Source organism: Plectropomus leopardus, chromosome 8 (genome assembly GCF_026936395.1).
Source record: "Plectropomus leopardus strain MGB_pleo_1.0 chromosome 8, ASM2693639v1, whole genome shotgun sequence".
In the NCBI taxonomy this organism is placed as follows: Eukaryota; Metazoa; Chordata; class Actinopteri; order Perciformes; family Serranidae; genus Plectropomus; species Plectropomus leopardus.
This window is the reverse complement of record NC_142183.1, coordinates 19,382,525-19,401,296: the sequence shown is the minus strand read 5'-3', so window position 1 is coordinate 19,401,296 and position 18,772 is coordinate 19,382,525. Positions and strand designations below refer to the sequence as shown.

The 18,772-nt window shown below is 39.7% G+C and overlaps 1 protein-coding gene across 3 annotated transcripts; it reads left to right on the top strand.

Annotated features, from left to right (window-relative positions):
- The first annotated feature begins 1,531 nt into the window (after positions 1-1,531).
- On the top strand, positions 1,532-18,372 carry hrh2a (histamine receptor H2a). Of its 3 annotated transcripts, XM_088081070.1 has the most exons (6): positions 1,535-1,762; positions 4,727-4,855; positions 12,118-13,740; positions 15,019-15,190; positions 15,583-15,742; positions 17,698-18,372. In XM_088081070.1, the coding sequence occupies exons 3-5, from the start codon at positions 12,735-12,737 to the stop codon at positions 15,590-15,592; spliced, it is 1,188 nt and encodes a 395-aa protein (XP_087937196.1). In that variant the 5' UTR covers positions 1,535-1,762; positions 4,727-4,855; positions 12,118-12,734; the 3' UTR covers positions 15,593-15,742; positions 17,698-18,372. The 3 variants fall into 3 exon arrangements, with proteins under 3 accessions (XP_087937197.1, XP_087937196.1, XP_087937195.1); XM_088081069.1 differs by lacking the exon at positions 4,727-4,855; XM_088081071.1 differs by lacking the exons at positions 4,727-4,855; positions 15,583-15,742; positions 17,698-18,372 and having other exon boundaries at positions 1,532-1,762; positions 15,023-15,164.
- The last annotated feature ends 400 nt before the right edge of the window (positions 18,373-18,772 follow it).

Genomic DNA, 18,772 nt, shown 5'->3' with positions numbered 1-18,772 from the left:
TTGCTTTGCGGTTTGCCTGTGACTAAAACAAATGACCTGTTTTCTTAGCAATTATGTCATTACTCTGCAGAGCCAAAAGAGGGTGGTAGAGTTCTGAATCATTTTTCACTTTTTTGTCATATTCCCTTGGTATTACCTCAACTTATCTTATCATGATATGCATATTTTAAACTGTTGACCTAGACTGGGAGCTGTGGTTTAATTCTGTAATAAAGATTTATATTACACAGCTAATGGAATCAGAGGTACCACTGCCAACTGCCTTTTTCACACTACCAGTTTAAATACAGGGTCCCTTTTCCTTACTCTGCCTTGCATGGGAACACATGGGGCCCTAAGACGTCACAACCAAGGAACACCCAACTATGGTGTTAATTACAAAAGATATCACTTAAAGGACTGGTGTCACCATCAACCCAGGTGGGTGTGCGACTCAGGTATCAGAAATATCAGATGATATGTTGTTATGGAAACACAGAACTTGTTGGCTGCAGAAAGGTGAGAAACATTAACAAGTATGTGTATAAAAGAGGTGACGCTAGAAATGAGTGACAGAATTTGTGTGTTTTAGAGAGGGAGAGTGAGAGAAAGACAGGCAGGTTCAGGAGAGGAGAAAGAAAGAATGATAAAGAAAGATATCTTATCGCATAGTTTTGTGTAGTGGAACAAAAGTGGAACCTTGTTGCTGTGACACAAGGAGAAATAAAGGTGGAGCTTAAGAGGTGTGTGGAAAAAAAAAGTGAAAAATGTAACAGGCAAAGATGAAGCGATACACAGATGAAAGAATAAAAAGAGACAGTGGGCAGAGGGACAGTCTATAACAGAATGAAAAAGACACAAAAAGAGACAAAGAAAGATTAAATTAAGCAGCAGCTAAGATATGAAGGCCAGAAACAGAGCCAAAGACAGACAGAGAAGAGACCGATAAGGAAAATGGAGACAAAAAACGGACAAAAGTTATGAAAAGAGTTATGAATGTTCAGCACAGAAGATGAATTGATATTGGAAAGGAAGAGAGGCCACACTGGGAGCCAAAGCACATGAAAAATAGATACAAGGACTGAGTAAAAGGCTGCACCAGAAATAGAAAGATTGATTTAGAAATCTTTGTGACCTATTGGGTCATTGACATCACACCAGAGCAACTGGTGCCAGTTCTCATAGAGTTACCCAAAAGCAACCCATCCATGAAGCTCCGAAGAATTACTAAACTGTTTAAAGTTTAGACAGTAGTGGTATTTGTGTCAGCATGAGACACGGAAGGAAAAAAAAAATCTTGAAAGACAAGAAATGATGCATGCATGCATGAAAACCTTCCAGTGTTTTTACCCACTACAAACTGGTCTTAATTGCCAGCGATTCCATTAGGGCTGAATGCAACAGGTTGCTTGGATTATTCAGGTAATACAGCCCAGTCTCCAAAGGCAACAGTTTTGCTTTATCGCAGCGGCTGGCACATGCAAGTAAGAAGGCGTGATAAGAGAATGGAGGGGCTATTAAAATAATTTCAAAAGCAAATTACCCCGAAGAGACAAAGAGGAATAATAGGAGGAGATGCAGAAAGAGTGAAAGAGAAAGAGAGAGAGCGAGCTGTGTGTGATGTGCTCCCTCGCTTTCTCTCTCTCTCTCTCCTCACTTTCCCACACACTTACACACTCATTACGCACACACTTCACGACAGAGACTGTTGTTCTTTCGTCTCTCAGGGAGGAGAGCAGAGTAGCAGGGGCAGTCGTCTCACAAAAGGAAAAGCAGCACTGAGGTGAGTTGATGAATTCCTACTTTATATAATAATATATTTAATATGTAAACAAATGTGAATTTGAATAAGTTATGCGTGTGTGTGTGTGTTCGTAAAAACATAGTCCATCCAGCTGTGTTTGTGGTATAACAGAAAAATTAAGTTTGACTCAATATCTGCTCTGTGTTGTTCACTGGTCTACATTTCAGCAGCCAAACAAGAATATTATGGGACAAGAAATCATGGATAGACTAAATTAACTCAATATTTGTCAAATATTTGATAAATCCTTTATGTAATTAGCAGCACAATGAATTAAAATGTGGTTTAATTCCCTTTTATTACTCATTGATATTAGATTTTGGAGTATTTCTACTTTTTAGAGTTAAAAATGTTAGTATTTTCATGCAAAAACATGAAAAGGAAAAGTCAAAAGTAGAGATATAGATATAGCTTAAGATGCTAGTGTGTGGTTTCTGACATGCGACCTCTGTCTTGAGCAGACTCAGATCATCAGTTTCTGTCCTGAACATTTGTCAGCTGATTTGCTGGGAAACAGTTTCTGTCTTTTTCTATAATTGTGTAGTTAAGATTCTAATTTATAGGTCTGTGGTTTTGGAGAGCTTAACTGCGTTGGTCCTGACCCTGGTGTGAGAATGGGAACTCTGCACAATGACAAATATACAAAGGGGTCATTTAATCAGCCCTGGAATTGAGGAAGTAAGATTATGCTGTGTGCGTGTGTAATTTATCTTATACTCGTTGCTACATGTCATATAGTGTTCTACATTTGAACTTCACCCTTCTAGTTTCGTACACCAAAAGTGTGTTTCCATAGTAACACATCATTAAAGAGAAATATAGAAAGAAAGAATGAGAGTGCAAAGGAGCTGGTGCGTACTATTTTTTGTTCATTTCCTCGTACTTAAGCTTAATGGGTATAAGAGTTGCAGGGTGCCCTGTGGCTCAGTGGATAGAGCGGCGCCCCATGTGCAGAGGCTGTGTCCTCGCCGCAGCAGCAGTGGGTTCAAATCCGGCCTCAGCCCATTGCTGCATGTCTCCCCCTCTCTATCCCCCATCACGCTCACATTGTCCTGTCAATTAAAGGCAATAAAAGCCCCAAAAAAATCATCTTAAAGGGTATAAGAGTTGCAAATGAGCAGATATGAATGGCTAATTATGATAAGCGTTCTCTGACTTGCTCACAGTCTGAATAGAATGATAATATTCAACACTCTACTGGACTGAAAATCTGATTAAAATGTAAAAGAGAATTTTATCCTTATTTCAAGTATTAATTCACAAGATTCTTGATTTTGTTATTAATTTATGCATCATATTAGCCATGTCTGAAAAGATAAGAAACTGTTCATTATGATGGTTTTCCTGGTCTGCACTCCTGAGAGATTACTCAAATAATACAACCAGTGCTGTGACATCTTATTCTCTGGCTTGTTGATAAAGTTTGAGTCTCTGTAACTGGCGCTCTTTTTAATATTTTTAGTATTTGTGGTTTTCACAGCTAACTAATGCTCATCACCATTAAGCAGTATGGTCACATATTAACAATCCTGTGTAATGTCTAACTTTTGACTCCATGCCATTATATATCCACCCCTTTGGATAATGAATGAATGAATGAATGAATGAATGAATGAATGAACCTATATTAATATATGGATTTATAAAAAAAACATTTTTTAAACACTCTCTATTTGGATTTGAGTGGATATATTTGCTCAAAAGATACTCTGTCTCATAACTGCAAATTACATTGCTGGTTTTAATAATTGGTCTTAACATGTTCACTGTCACTGAAAATTGGAAGAATAAGCATGCAAGAGTCTGTCCATCCTGATTAAAAGATCTGTTTTTGTTGTCAAATTTTCTCTCTTTAGAACATGCCACAACAAATTATTTTTCTCTTAACTCATTTCTCTAACTGTTGTCTTTTGTTCCGTCGCTCTTGTGTGTGCAACTTCCTTGAGTCACAATACCTATTGGAAAGCACAGATTTGATTGGCCTAGTAGCTCTATAAGATGATTTAACACATGCAACTAGTCTGTAATGCACTGGTTTAATTACAAAGGCTCCATCAAAATTTACGAATTCTCAGTTATTTATCAGTTATACATCCGGGTCTGGATGGGATGGTGTCTGTGTCTGAACTTGGGGATGGAGAGGGATAACAGGTCAACAAGGGGGATGCATTTTGGTTATTTTGCTAAAAGGTGGATGGCGTCCCCTCATAATAATTACTGGGTGGCAGGGTGGTGCAAAGGTTAGCACTGTCGCCTGACAGCAAGAGGGCTCCTTGTTGGGTTTTGACCCACCGGCCGGCTGGGGCTGTTCTGTGTACAGCCTGTGTGTTTTGCTAACATTTTTTTGGTTTGTTTGTTTTTCTTGGGTTTTCCTGCCTCATCCAGAAGTCTAAAGATCTTCAGGTCAGGTTAATTGGTAACCTAAAATTGCCCATAGGTGTATGCTCACATTGACCCTAAAAGGATAAGTGGTTAAAGAAATGAATGAATGAATGAATGGATGAATGATCAACTAGTTTTTCCTCTATTGCTTGAGCAAGTTAGAAAGATTTACCTGCTGGAGAAGGACTATGTGACATTTGATATTTACCACAAAAAAAGTAATATCTTTTATAAAACTGCACTAAGCTAAATCACTATAATGACAGCTGACTAAAGAATAGCAAAATGTATTGCAGCAAAAATGCTGCACATCATTACTTGTAGAACTTAAACTGGAAGGGTTAACCAAAGTGAGCAAGTCAATCTGCAATGTCTGTATGAGCTTAAACAGCCGACAGCAGAGAGAGAGGATGTGGTTAAGTGTCATGATTAGGCCAGGCCACTGTATTTGGTGCTAAGCAGTTAGAGAGTTCCCTGTTTAAATAGCAACTAGGAAGTGCAACTGGATAGCATGACAGGAAATTGGATTCTGAACCTTTGTGTGCATCTGTTTTACAATAGAAATGTCTCAGTGTGTGTCTACTTGAAGCACGTTATACGGAAGCTGCAATGTTTAACAGAGGCGTGGTGAAGAGAAGACTGACTCACAGAGGGCAACCCATTACACCCATGTGACCTCAACTTGTTTGTGTATGTATGTCACCGACAGAGCAATGCATGCTGTTAGTCTTCATGCATATTTTATGCGTCTGCCCCAACCCCCTGTCTGTGTACCTGTCTGCAATCACATCTGTAGCTCTGTGTGTTTCGTTTTCACGCTTCGGCAAGATTCCACAGCTTCCCTCCGCTGATCTCGACACACAACTGTTACCAAGCAACCCACCATCCCAGACCACTTCCCTCTCTCACTGGGTCTTTCTGTCAAGGATAAAAAACAAAGACAAACAGGAAGACAGACACACGCGCATGGAGACCCAGTCACACACACACATACACACACGGGCGTCAGCAAGATCACAAAAATGCAGGCAGCTATAGATTTCTTTGTAAAAGTAGAGGAAGTCAGTGAGCCAAGTATTTTTGCTCAATTGAATTATATTAGGATAAACAAAGCATTGAGATGTCTGATTGCATTATGTTGCTCTGACCGACCCTGCATGCAGGGACAAAAGTTGCTTTTAATGTCTGCAGGCCGTTTCAGTACGACAGTCCTCGCTAATTGCATGTTTATTGACCTACAAACAGCTACATTTCCTTCCCTTTCTTTAATGTAGAGATCTTTTCAAACTTGATGACATAACTACTGTAAATAGCCCCCTTTGTTTTTCCTGTTGTAATATTTGTTAATGCAGTAGCTGACAAGGAAACTATAAAATATAAAATATTCATAGTTTCCACGGTAGTTGACAGGAAGTAAACAGGGACCAACGCTACAACAAAATAGCTAAAAACTGGCGTTGCACTAATGCTTGACACCTGACAGGTATTTTGAATAGCTGATATATGTGGAACCAGAGAACTTGTTTGTTTCTGTTGTGGTTAAATTCTGCTACTTTCAAGATAAGGTGGGCATTCTGACGAAAGCCAATTCAAAGTTTTATAGCACTGTCAAATTCAGCCCAGAAAGACGGCTCAGCCTTGCTTCCTATTTTCCCAGTGGCCACTCGCAGTATTGCAGCAAAAAAATTCCCCTGAGACCCAAATTATTTTCCCCATCGACCACTATTACAAAAGAAACGTATGTAAAACTGTTCAGGACAACTGAAACTACAAAGAAGGTCACCTATGAGCCTTTGTATTATGACTTTTGGTTTATGGGGATTTTTATTTGCAAAACTTTCCTTGAGCTATGAAACGTGATTTAAAAAACTGTGACATCATCACAATGTCGGGAGAGAACTCGCAGGCAGGGCCAGCTGGAGAAACACAATTGCGTGTATCTATAGGGCTGCAGCCACATTGTTTGAAGCCTTTACGAAACGCCTCCTACAGACCTTGCCCAGCACCGGTACAAAACAAACCCACTAATGCCACAGATAGTTGAACTCTGCTACAAAGCAGACTACATACGAGGCTAAATGTAGCAATAATCCATTTATCCATTTACGTTTTCCACTATGCATGAAGATGTGATTTACCTTCTGAGTAATGACATGTAATCCGGACCATAATCCTGCATTTTTACCCAAACCTAACCTTTACCGACTCTTTTAACACTTCATAGTTAGCTAAATGCTAAATTAGGGCTTCCACCGCTAGACCAAGGAGCGAAGGGGACTTATTGTGGACTGATGGTTGAAGAGTCAGGTAGCCGTTACATCCGCAGCTATAATTGCATGGCACATCCTGACGTAATCCCAGAAACTTCTTTGGGCGAATGTCCCAGGAAAGCAACTCCTGGACTGAAAAGGCACCATCTTAGGGTCAAATTTCTGGTTATAATTATAGATCTATGAAACAAACATTGTGATTTGGTCTAAAGTAATTACAAAATAAACAATCTACAGCTCTGCTAAAAAGTTCAGAACAATGCAGAATAAATACCAGCTACTGCCAATTTCACTCACATTTTTTAGTATCTTTCGACCACTCTGCAGTTGGCCAACCACTACCAAAACATCTTGTGAATGATGGTTGCACTATATGTACTTGTGCAGTGACACAGTGCTGACACAAAGCCCTCCACACATTTCAGCAGCATTGCAGAGACAAAGCAAGCGATTTCATTTAGTGAGTCATCTGAAGACACTGCCACATCCCCCTCCAACCATTAGGTGGCGAATAGGCTGACTGATTAAATTTAATAGTCTGAATGAATGAATGCATTAATGAATTAATAAGTTATTTCCTGTATCTGTGACTAGCTTTTAGCAATTGCATAGAAAAAGTCAATTTCACGCCCTGCTGACAGTTCAGAGCTAATCCCGATACTGCAGTGAGAGGGCAGAATTAATCAATTTCCTAAGTCTGTGTAAATATATTCAAACACATCACTTTGCATTTGTGACATGATTACTTTGCTTTATGATTGGGCTGAAGAAGAACAGATATTCCTTATCTGTTTATTTCTACCACAACACATCTGGTCAGTGAAAAAAAAGTTTACAAAATGAACACTATTTCGGAGAATTTCACAAATCAGGAAGCAAGGCCCAGCTGAGAGGTAAATAACCTCATTACTCATCTCTGAGCTCAGACCGTGTCTGGTAAAGAGCCACTGTTTCAACTTTTCTGCTTTTCCTTTCATCTCAATACCCAAATTGGACTCTTTTCACCAGACCACTTACTGAGTAATGGAAGGTCTAGATGAGACAGAGAGAAGCCTCTCCAGCTCATTTGCATCGTTCTTGTGCTCGAGGAAACGGGACAAGGAGAGGAGCCTATCTGGGAACTCCTTCATGTAATGTTTCATTTCCGTTATGTCCACACAGATCGGCCTATCCCGAGATGACCCCTTCATGATCAAGCTTTCGTTGTCTCTTGAAAACATGAAACAACATTCTCCCTGCAGACAACCTTTCCTAGCCTTTACATCCTGGGGAAAACACAGCACTCAGTAGTCATTACAATCCATTACAGTCCTCAAAATCCATTACTAAGACATATGTTTCGGGTTGTGTGTGTTAGTGTGTGAGTGCACGCCTACATGCAAGTGTGTCTGTGATTATATACACAGATGTAGTAACACTCACACTTGTTTTCCATTAGGGACAACTAATGAGAAGTTTGTGAGAGAAAACAGATGGTCAGTAATAAAGTAGCAGACTGTCTAAATGACTGATGCTTTATTTACTATAGGGGGATATCATGCTTCAACATTAAGGCAAATGACTTTGACTGTGACTTTTTCCTGTAACTGTAGACCAGGGATACTCAACTTGCTTTGCCAAGACCTCTGTCAGGGGGTCGACTACCCTGGCACTTTATTTTTTTTTTTTTTTTTTTTTAAAGCAAGCTTTATTGCTATAATGCACCCTGGCGCCATATTTACATTGAAAGTAAAAAAGAAAAACTTCCAGTGGGTTATCAGGCACCCCAACTGGTTCTCATCCGAACTTGTTAAATACTACCATTTTATCATTGGATATGCATATCAAAACATGATGCACTGGGTACCCTTCTGAGCCAGTTTTGGATGTTTGTGTCAACTCACGCTTGTTACTGTTTTCATAGGAAACATGCAGTTTCTAATTGTTACCTTGCATACAGTCTTTTTCTCAAAAAAAATTGGTGGTAAAACACTTCATTTGAGGTTAATTTTGTCTGTAGCATGATACACTATGTTTTTGTTAAACTCCACTGACTTATGGTTTCAGTCAGGAAACAAACAGCAGGCTCCCAGGTGAAAATCCAGCGTTTGTTTGACATATCCACCGGCCCTTCAACCTGCCCTGTAAAGACTTGCTTGCGGTAGTTGCTGCCAGCATCACAAACTACTGCCACCCAGTGCGTAACATACCACTGTAAAGGTTGCATTTGTGCATCAGTGATGCTGAGATCTATTGACAAAATGGTGGTATTTGACAAGTTGCGCTGTGGTCCACCGCACCAGAAATAGCCGTTGCCCGGTGCATATCATACTACCACAAAAGGTGTCTCCACACATCTGTTTCTGGCACCGGCATTACTGAAAAAGCTGCAGTATTTGACAAGTTGGGAGTGAGAACAGGTTGGGCCTCCTATCATGGGCCAATTTTGGCCCATAGGCCGTAAGTTGAGTATCACTGCTGTAGACCAACAGACAAACAGTGACTTGATAACATAAAAATGCATGTAAGTCATTTGCATCTTACTTGCACTAAATAAGTCTTGCACTTTCTTGCGGTTCTTGATAAGTGAGTAGGCAGGATTGTGTATTAATATAGTTTTTATTAAAACACAAATGTTTATGCAAAAATAAACAGGAAACGAATATGGTTATGCTCTCACACACATGCAATTTAACATGGGAAAAGAAACTAATGCATCTGGCTGAGGGCAGATAACAAGTATGCCTGTGTGAACACACACACACACATACACATACACACACACACACACACACACACACACACACACTCTCATATAGACTACAGTATGTACCAGGGTTGACACAAGGACACTGAAAAACGTCTAATGACTGTAACACATGTCCATATGTGGACAGTCCTCCATGTTGGATCCAAGCCAAAACTCATTCCAACTGTGAGCAAGTGTGTGTGTGTGTGCGTGTGCAGAAGGAAAAGCATAAAGTGACCGTCACTGTGAGAGACAGATTTTGCTGATGAAAACGGTTGAAACATGTAGCCTCGTTGAGTCAGTCTGTGGTTCTGTCAAATATAAAGGCTGAGATGTCATGTGCAGTTGAGAGCTGCACTTCATATGTTAGTGGCTTTGTTATCAGTGTTTGCTTTGGATGAAGTTCAAAGCAACGAGTCGGTGACAGAAATGTGTCCACAGAGGGAAAAAAATGAAGATTAGGGGAGTTCCAAGATTAGACATGGTGTCGAGGTTTTAGCAGATCCAGGTTTAATTAAAATCTTTTTTTTTCCTGTGTCCTTTTTTTAATTATATAGTTCCATGCTTTCTCGTCTCATCCTCATGTGAAGCCAGCAGCATTCACCTCTCTGCTTCTCTGCTTCTCTGCCTCTCTCCCTCTCTGTGAGGTGATAAGTGAGCAGCTCTGGAGCAAGTCTGGCAAGTGTCCCAATATCCATTACAGTGTTAGAAAATAGACGAGCAAACATTACCCACCACCCACTGACGCAAATGCATATACTACACACACACACACACACACACATCCTCACTTATCAAGTAGTTATCCTCATTCCACCAAGCACACATTAAAAACTTGTGCCTGCATGCCATTAATGAGTGGGTTTACAAAGGACAAATAAAACTTGACAAGGTCTATGGGAAAAAAAAACTTTAAAGGGACAGCTCACCCAAAAATAAAAAATACAATTTTCCTTTTACCAATAGCGCCATTGGAGAGTAGACAGACATCTCTACGGCCGATATCTCTGACATTCGGCAACTCACAACAAAACAATCTAAACTGATGAACAGCACTACAAGTAAGAGGAAAAATATGTATTTTTGATTTTGGGGTGAACTGTCCCTTTAATATTTGAGAAAGCGATTGTCAAAAAGTACTTCCTGAGATTTTTTTATTGCACAAACAAGTAGATATTATGTTAACATGCCATTTGATTATGAAAAAAAAATCATTATTTATGGTTTTGTGGTTTTTGTGGTAACTGCATCTATTATCATATTATTATCAATTCACTCTAATCATATTTAACAAAGCTTCTCTCATCAGTCAGACTAAAGCTTCCATCAGAGCAGAGCTGTGTTAAAATGTTAATCATATGCAACAATACTGAAACTGAAACTGAAACAAAACCTAACATCGCCCCCGCTGCGACAGATTGCTCAGAGACACTAAGCCATGCAGGCTGTTTACACAGTTACACATCTTGTCTGAAGCCAAACAAACTACTGTCGTGGTTTTATTATGGACAGATTGGAATTCCTATTACCTGACTTCTTAAAGGGCAGATTCATTTTTCCTTGTTCCATTTAGAAAATGACAAACATGCCTTTTTTTAATGGTATAACATTGTGACTGAACTAATTATTACTCTGGCCTTCCAATACTGAATTCTTTACCATAAGACATACATGCAAGGCTTGAGGCTTCAAGTTTAGAATCAGACATCAGCTGTGTAGAAGTGCTGTTTCACAGCTCAGCAGTCACGCAAGACAGAACTAAATGTAGTCCTTGTGAGAACCGATTTTAGTTTCAAACCATTTTTAGTGAGGCAAGGGCGTACGTTTTGTTTCAACACAGGGTGGGGGTGGGGGGGGCACCTGTAAAGTGCTGGGTTTGGAGACTGCCAAATGTCACCTAATTTCTTGCATTCTGGTGAATTTTTATGTACCACTTCATGCGTCAACCACTTATCTGCATCAGTTTATGGTGTAAATGTCTTTAATTCCATCAAATAAAAGTCTTCCGCTACTTTAATTTTTTTATGACAAATGCATGTTCTAAATATTGAGGGGGAAATGTCCCCTCCCCAAAATCTACACCTATGATGTAATTTCCCTTCCCAAGGTCCCCGCAGGTATAGAAAGACAATTTGTGTGTGAGTGTGTGGCTGTGTGTGTGAGTACAATAGCAGCGCCTTTACTGCTGCTACAAATGAAACCACAGTGTCCACTGATTGGCAAAAGTTAGAAAGTCTTGTTTAGTCTCAGGATAAAACTTTCAGATTAATCACACAGTTCACTGGAAACTTATCAGAGAATAAAAACTGTGTTGAAACAGTCTTTAGAGTTTAATTTTTCCAACAAACTGTGAGTCATTCTGACAGAGGGTATTAATTCATTATTTTTTATCAGCTACTAAAAACCTGCCAAAACAGCCAAAGCAGTGCTTTATGTTTTTAGTTTAGTTTTACTTCATTTATATTAATTATACATCCTCATGACAGTTTGTTACTCAATATGTCCAATAAAATTTTCAATACTCATTCGTGTATTTCATCATTTTGTGTACTGCATCGATCTATCGATGAAAAAACAAGGCTCAGGTACCCTGTATCCTGGAGATATACTACCGACACAAACACACACACACACACACACACACACACACACACACACACAAATGTGAATGAGTGACAAGAATGTATCCGTTAGTGTTTTTTAAAATACTCATCCAGTTATGGTTGTTGTACTTGAACAGTTTAATTGCTATAATTTAGGCTAACATAATCAGGGAATGCAGAGATTGTAAAAATAAACTCTAAATAGTCAATAAATTATATATCAAATTACAGTTATAACCAGACCAAAATGACATAACAGCTCTTTGCTGTGTGATCACAGCTTTTCAATATCTAAAAGACCTCAGGAAACACTGTCCATTACTAACTGTGTTTCTTGTGTCTGTCCACTAGATGTCACTACAGCCATAAAAGATGGGGCTGAGGCCAAAGTGAAGCCATGGACCACTAAGAGTCAGACACACAAACAGAGAGCTGTTTGCCAGCCAGCACAGACATCTCAGCAGCCGGGCATAGAGCTACTTTTGTCATTCTTGGGAGCACCATTCACAAGAGAAAAATGGTCAACTTCTTGCAAGAATTTTTTTGACGAATAATGACATGAGTGTGAATGGGAATGCTGGTGTGGTCGAGTCATGGGAAAGATGAAAGCTATGGTTTAGCCAAGCAAGAACAGCAAACAGTCAAGTAAATTAATAATTCAAACAGAGGAAATATTGTGAGATAGAGGGACGCAAAGGGATCACACGTTGCAAAGATCTTAAGTCACATTTGACCATGGAGACCTTGAGATGAGATTGTATGCACCTTAATAAATGGAAGCACTTAAACACTCTGCGTGAACATATTTAATAATATTACATGTGAGCCGAAGGCTCATGATGTGAAAGTCGTCTTTGCAAAAAAGTGTGACCTCCCGTCTAGTTTCAAAGTGAAAGGAAAAAGTAATGTTTCACACAAGGCTCCAGAGATGATGTCATCCGATTGTCTACAGTGAAGTACCAGCGATAATGTTGTCACAAGTGATGCTGGGTGTCGTCCTGTCCCTCATCATCCTTCTGACTGTCGGTGGTAATGTGCTGGTGTGTTTGGCTGTCTGCGCCTCTCGACGCCTCCGCTGCCTCACCAACTGCTTCATCGTGTCGCTAGCTGTTACAGACTTGCTGCTCGGCCTCTTGGTCCTCCCCTTCTCCGCCCTTCTCCAGCTCAACAAAGTGTGGCCGCTCGGCCCGGCCTTCTGCAACTTCTACATCTCCATGGATGTCATGCTGTGCACTGCCTCCATCCTAACGCTCCTGGCCATCAGTGTGGACCGCTACCTGGCAGTGACCATGCCTCTGAGATACGCCTCACTGGTGTTGCCATGGAGAGTTGCCGTGGCCATGGCCAGTGTTTGGACAGTGTCTGTGGCCGTGTCTTTCTTGCCCATCCAAATGGGGTGGAACACTGTTAATGGCACTGTGCAGAACCAGGGGCCTTGGGCTGAAGAGGGGAAATGTCGTTTTGAGCTGAACAGACCCTACGCACTGACTGATTCTCTTCTCACTTTCTACCTGCCTCTGGTAGCCATGTGCTGGACCTACCTCCGAATACTCCGCATTGCACGTACACAAGCCAAACGCATTATCAGTGCCCGGCCTACTTGTGTCACAAGCTACAACTGTAGGAACAATACTTCCAGCAGTTTCACTGTGGTTTCCAGTATTACAGCAGTAGCTCTGCGGGAGCACAAAGCCACAATGACACTGGCCGCAGTGATAGGAGCTTTTGTGGTGTGCTGGCTGCCGTATTTCATCCTGTTCACAGTGTTGGGCATCCAGGAGCATCCAGACCCAAGCGAGGTAGAGGAATTCCCCATTGTGTTGTGGCTGGGTTACGCCAATTCAGCCCTTAACCCTATCCTCTATGGAGCCCTCAACAGAGACTTCAGGTCAGCTTACACCCATCTACTGAGATGTCGATGCCCTACCTACAGCGGGTGGAGGAGCCGACAGCCGTCTCCCACAATGACAGCAGGTAAATCTGAAGGAAGCTAAAAGTGACCTTACCCGTCAATAAAAAAAGAAATATATATATTTTATATATATTATTTAGATCCTCTTCCCTGTGGTGATATTCAGCAGAGAGAGTTGGAGATATTGGCTATTGAGATGTCCGCCTTTTCATGAATATAATAGACGTAGATAACATTTGACTTGTGGTGCCTAAAGTACAAAAAACAACCAAAAAATACATTTGAAAAACTCAACAGCAATGTTTCTTTCCAGAATTCATCACCCAGATACTCAAGATAATCCAGGGACGTTGTTGCAAGCAGTTTTATATAGGAACTACATACTTTCTACTGAACTAAACCCACCGACCATATCTCCACACACAAGGAAGCATGCATCTACTCATGGAGGAAAGATGCGTGCTCATGACAGCACAAGATGTTAACAGTAATGGCGTTCTCCTCAACTGAGCTGTATGTTAGCTTAGCTCAGTGATGGTACATGAGCTATCTGTAGATGCATGTATTCCTCTGTGCGGTGATACGTTTGACAGGTGTAATTGGAGCCCATTCTCATCCCCTGGTCCTCAAAAGCCAACACTTTGGCACCTTTCCTTGTGATATCAATACCAAAGGTACCATTTGGTGTGTATGTATCAATTGTACTTATTTTAGCCCAATACCCAAAACATGATCTTTTTTCTATACCTAACTAAGCTGTTTTGCTGCCAAAACCATCACAACATTAACCACGTTACAATATGTTGCAGCTGTTAATCTCTATCAGATCAGGTGACAAAAGGTTAGTATTTGACAACCTATGCAAACAAAAAAACAGAGAAAATATTTCCCCACATGAAATCACTCACAACAAGGTCCGTGGATTATCTTGAGTAGCTGGGTCATTACTTCTAGAACGAGAAATTGCGGGTGAGTTTTTAAATGTAAATTTTGGCGCTCTTACCACCACAAGCACAAGTGCCATCTAGTTCTATTATACTGGAGAGAAGGCAGATATCTCAACAGCCAACAACTCCAACACGGCAACTTATGACAAAACAAACTAGATTAAGAAATACTACTAGGGGTAAGAGGAAAAATGTGTAATTTTTTTAGATTTAAGGGCATATTGTCACTTAAAAGTGTGCAGGCAAATCTGGGGTTTCAAGCTCTTCAGTTTCAGAATCAGTTTAATTAAGGAGCGGGCGTTTATTTTGACCAACAAAATGCTGCCATCAGTGTGAACTCATCATCTTCCCCAGTTTCTCTGTTTATTCTTCTTTTCCTCCTCCCCCTCTCAGCCAGAGAGCAGCTAACAGAGGTGACACTGCTGTGTGGACACACCCCCGCCACCTGCAGGGCAGGTCTAGCAGAGCAAAACTTTATCCTTCAGGAAATAACCAGCGGGACACCCACAGCAACTATCCAATTTGCAAATGGCACTGCTGCCACTGATGTCAACGGCAACGAAAGGTAAATTATTATACTGCATACTGCATATATCCTTTGCACCATGATCACAAAACAGCATGACCTGATAACATTGCAGAGACATTAATATCAGCAATTGAGCTCTTGCATGCAGAACCACAATTTAAGACTCATTAAATTCTAATATTTAAAAAAAAAAGTTCAACTTCACATCCAAGAATAATGAGACAAACACTGTGCCATAAAAATTAACCTGTATCACCAACAAAGTACCTTTATCAGTGCTAAACACTGGCTGTGTGTGAGATCCTGCTCTCAGTGTATAATTATGGTTTGTTTATTCTGTCTCTTTCTTACTTTCAAACACAAAATCTAAATCAGTAAGACAAATGTTTCAGATTTCTCTTATCTTTCATTCCTATCTATGAGCACAGGTCATGCTGAGCCTGTGCTGGTGAGGCGGGTGCTGTGTTCACTATACTGCTGCTGCAACCAAGAACCAGAATCCATCAGCCTAAGAAGAAAGAGCAGCGGACAGACAAAAACATGGACAGAGATTTCCAGCCCCTCCACTTGGAAGCCTTCAGTGCCACAGTAGGAGCACCCATAATACACCACATAAGTAGATATACACACTGACAATCCCTCTCGCCCCCACAGACCATGTCAGGCTCAGAACAAATGAACTGTGACACACAGATCCTCGCGGTGTCATCCACAGTGCATAGGGCCATATGGCAGTACGCTTATTAGGCCAAGAAATTTGCTTTCAGCAAAGAGGAGATACATTATCCAGTTTCACATCCTGCTCTCATTTCTTTGTATCGTCTAAGTGGTTTGCTCTTTGACTGCACTGCTTTGTGTGTTTATTAGTTAAAGCTACAAAACAACAAAAGTGTTTTTTCTTATATATTGTAAAGGCTCCCTAGTAATAACGACATTCAATCTTAAGATCAGTAAATGCACTTTAAAGTGGAAACAGACAACTTTTCAACTTTTTTCAACAGTTACTTTTGTTGTTCCACCATCCGCCAATTTTGCCACTGAGGACAGAAACAGTAAAAAATAACTTGCATTGATACTCTTTTGTAACTGGAGACAGCTAACAATGAAAACATAAGTGCTATTCTCCTCCTGGTTTGGTTGAGCATTGGTTGACGCACCTCCTTTGTGCCGTAAATTAAGCCTTTATTTATAGTGAAAGCACAGCTTATAGGGAACTAATGTAAACTCAGATGATGTCATTATTCTACAGCTATTACTTTGTGTAATCAACACTTTCTTCATAATAATCAGTTAAAGCAAAATGTGTATATGTCCTCTTTAAATACGGTAACAATTTGTAACATCAAATAACACTTCACCATGTGAGCCAACATGAACACAGACTCATGTTAATATCATACCAGTATTTGATTTTGGGACCCTCACAGTAATTAAAGTTGGTGGACAATATATTGTCCCAGAGACAATTGCGATAAACTGTATTATTGTTATTTCAAACCAAATATATATTGATAATAAAAAAGCTTAATTGTGCAATTGCAACCTCTCAAAGAGCAATGAACTTTTAATTCTTTAACTTTAACTTTTATTCAGACACTGGAATTGTATTTTGTGATAATCTTTTACAATTATTTGTATAAGTACCATTGCAGACATTAAAATTAAATTATTTAAATTTACTTTATTTACCATTAAATTAAATTACAATTATTTTTCTACTCATTCAACCTTGGTGCTGCTAATTTTCTGGTATCATATTAGCTAGAATTTTGGTGTCACCCTTATGTAAATGCACATGCTTGTAAACACAACAAACAATATCGTACCATTTATGAACATGACCTCGATCATTTTTTTCTGATCTCAATGAGTTAATAACATAATTATTTTGACACGCCTATTTGATATAGCCAAATACAGTTAAAGAAACAAACTACTGAATTCTAGCCTGTCTTACTTTCAGAGGAAAAATCAGCACTCACTGACAAAGCTAACATTACATCTCACAAATACTGTCATTAACTGGGCAAGGATTTCTCTACAGATAATACCATAATCAGAGGATGATCTCTTCAAAAAAGAAGTCACCGAGGCTTAATTATAACCAGGAGAGTTTATTGTCAATCATCTTCTATTGTGAATTTCTCTATTTTTATGAACTATTTGTTTTAGTCTTTTACTTACTAACAAAACTGACAAAAAAACTATTAAAACTTGTATTTTATTGAGGGGTTGTTTTTGTTTGTTTATATACCATTAATTTAAAAAATCTTAAGAAAAGTATTATTGCAGTAGTTTCTGAGTGCTACAATATTCCCGTATAGTATTTGCACCCAACCTTTAACATCTCTATCATCCATCAATCCAATTTAAGTGTCAATGTGCAGCCATGTATTGTTTGTGATTGTTGATAAAACAAACACACCGAGAGTAGGAGCTGGTCGACACTCACCACAGTGGTTATTATGCGAGTTATTTTTTCCTCTCTGCATATTGTTCATCCAAAGAATCCTTTTGATTTGTGTCTCTCTTCCGCCTGTTAGAAACAACTCTATCCGTAAGTCACCAAACAACAATGAAAGAAAAAGGGAGCTCAGCAGCTCCACACCTCATCAGCAAGAACAAAGTGTACGCAAACAGCTGGCCTCTACCCAGCAAGGACCGAACACATGATGATGCTTCTACGTGGATGGAGCTAAGTCGTCTCATGAAATCACTGCATCCAACCATCACACAGTGCGTGTCCCTGATATGCTCTTGACCTAACTATGGATAGTACTGAAGCTCTGGAGGACTGAATGAGACCAGCCGATTAACTTGTTGGTCATCACTTTCCTGAACTATATTTTTTATGCTGACTCGAGAGTGCACTCCAGTGGAAACACAAAGTATCACAATTTCAACCCGGACAATGGAATTCGATGATTCACAAAATCAGAGAGCGGAAGGGGGAAAAAAAAGATAAACTGACTTTTATTACACTTATTGCTTCATGGTGAATGTGTTGAAACATGTAGCGTGAAAACTATTGTTCTGTGCCTGTTTTGAAGGATGCAGATCGTGTCTTTACTGTTGCTCATTCAGTGACGTGCAGCTGCCAAATCTATGTGTTGTATCATAGTGTAAAAGTAACTGAAGACTGTTCCTCCAAAGTGGAAAATAACAACCATGTACCAATAAAGAGCAGCTTGAATAAAGAATATAATGTTACAATTTTCTGAGGTAATATATGTGGGCTGTAGTTAAGTATGGATGGGGATTATCATGTGGGATGATGCAGAAAACACAGTACGAGTGGTAATACAAGTACATTGGAAACAATTCATCACAGCTGTCAGCACACATTGCCTCAAACTATTGCCACATTAACATTTAACCTTCTCTGTACTTCAAGCTATTTCCTTTGAGGACTGACACAGAAGTGTTCATAATATCCATCTGCATGTCAGGTCTTAGCTGAAAAAAAGTGATGGAGGGTTTTAGGGCCCATTCAACCACATGGAAACACTTATTTGGTATTTATAACAACTAATCATTCCTTCAGTTCAGCTCTGCAAATTTGACTCTAACTATCCCTCCTGTCTGCCAGGAAGTGGTTCCTTTCTCAAGTGAGTAAAG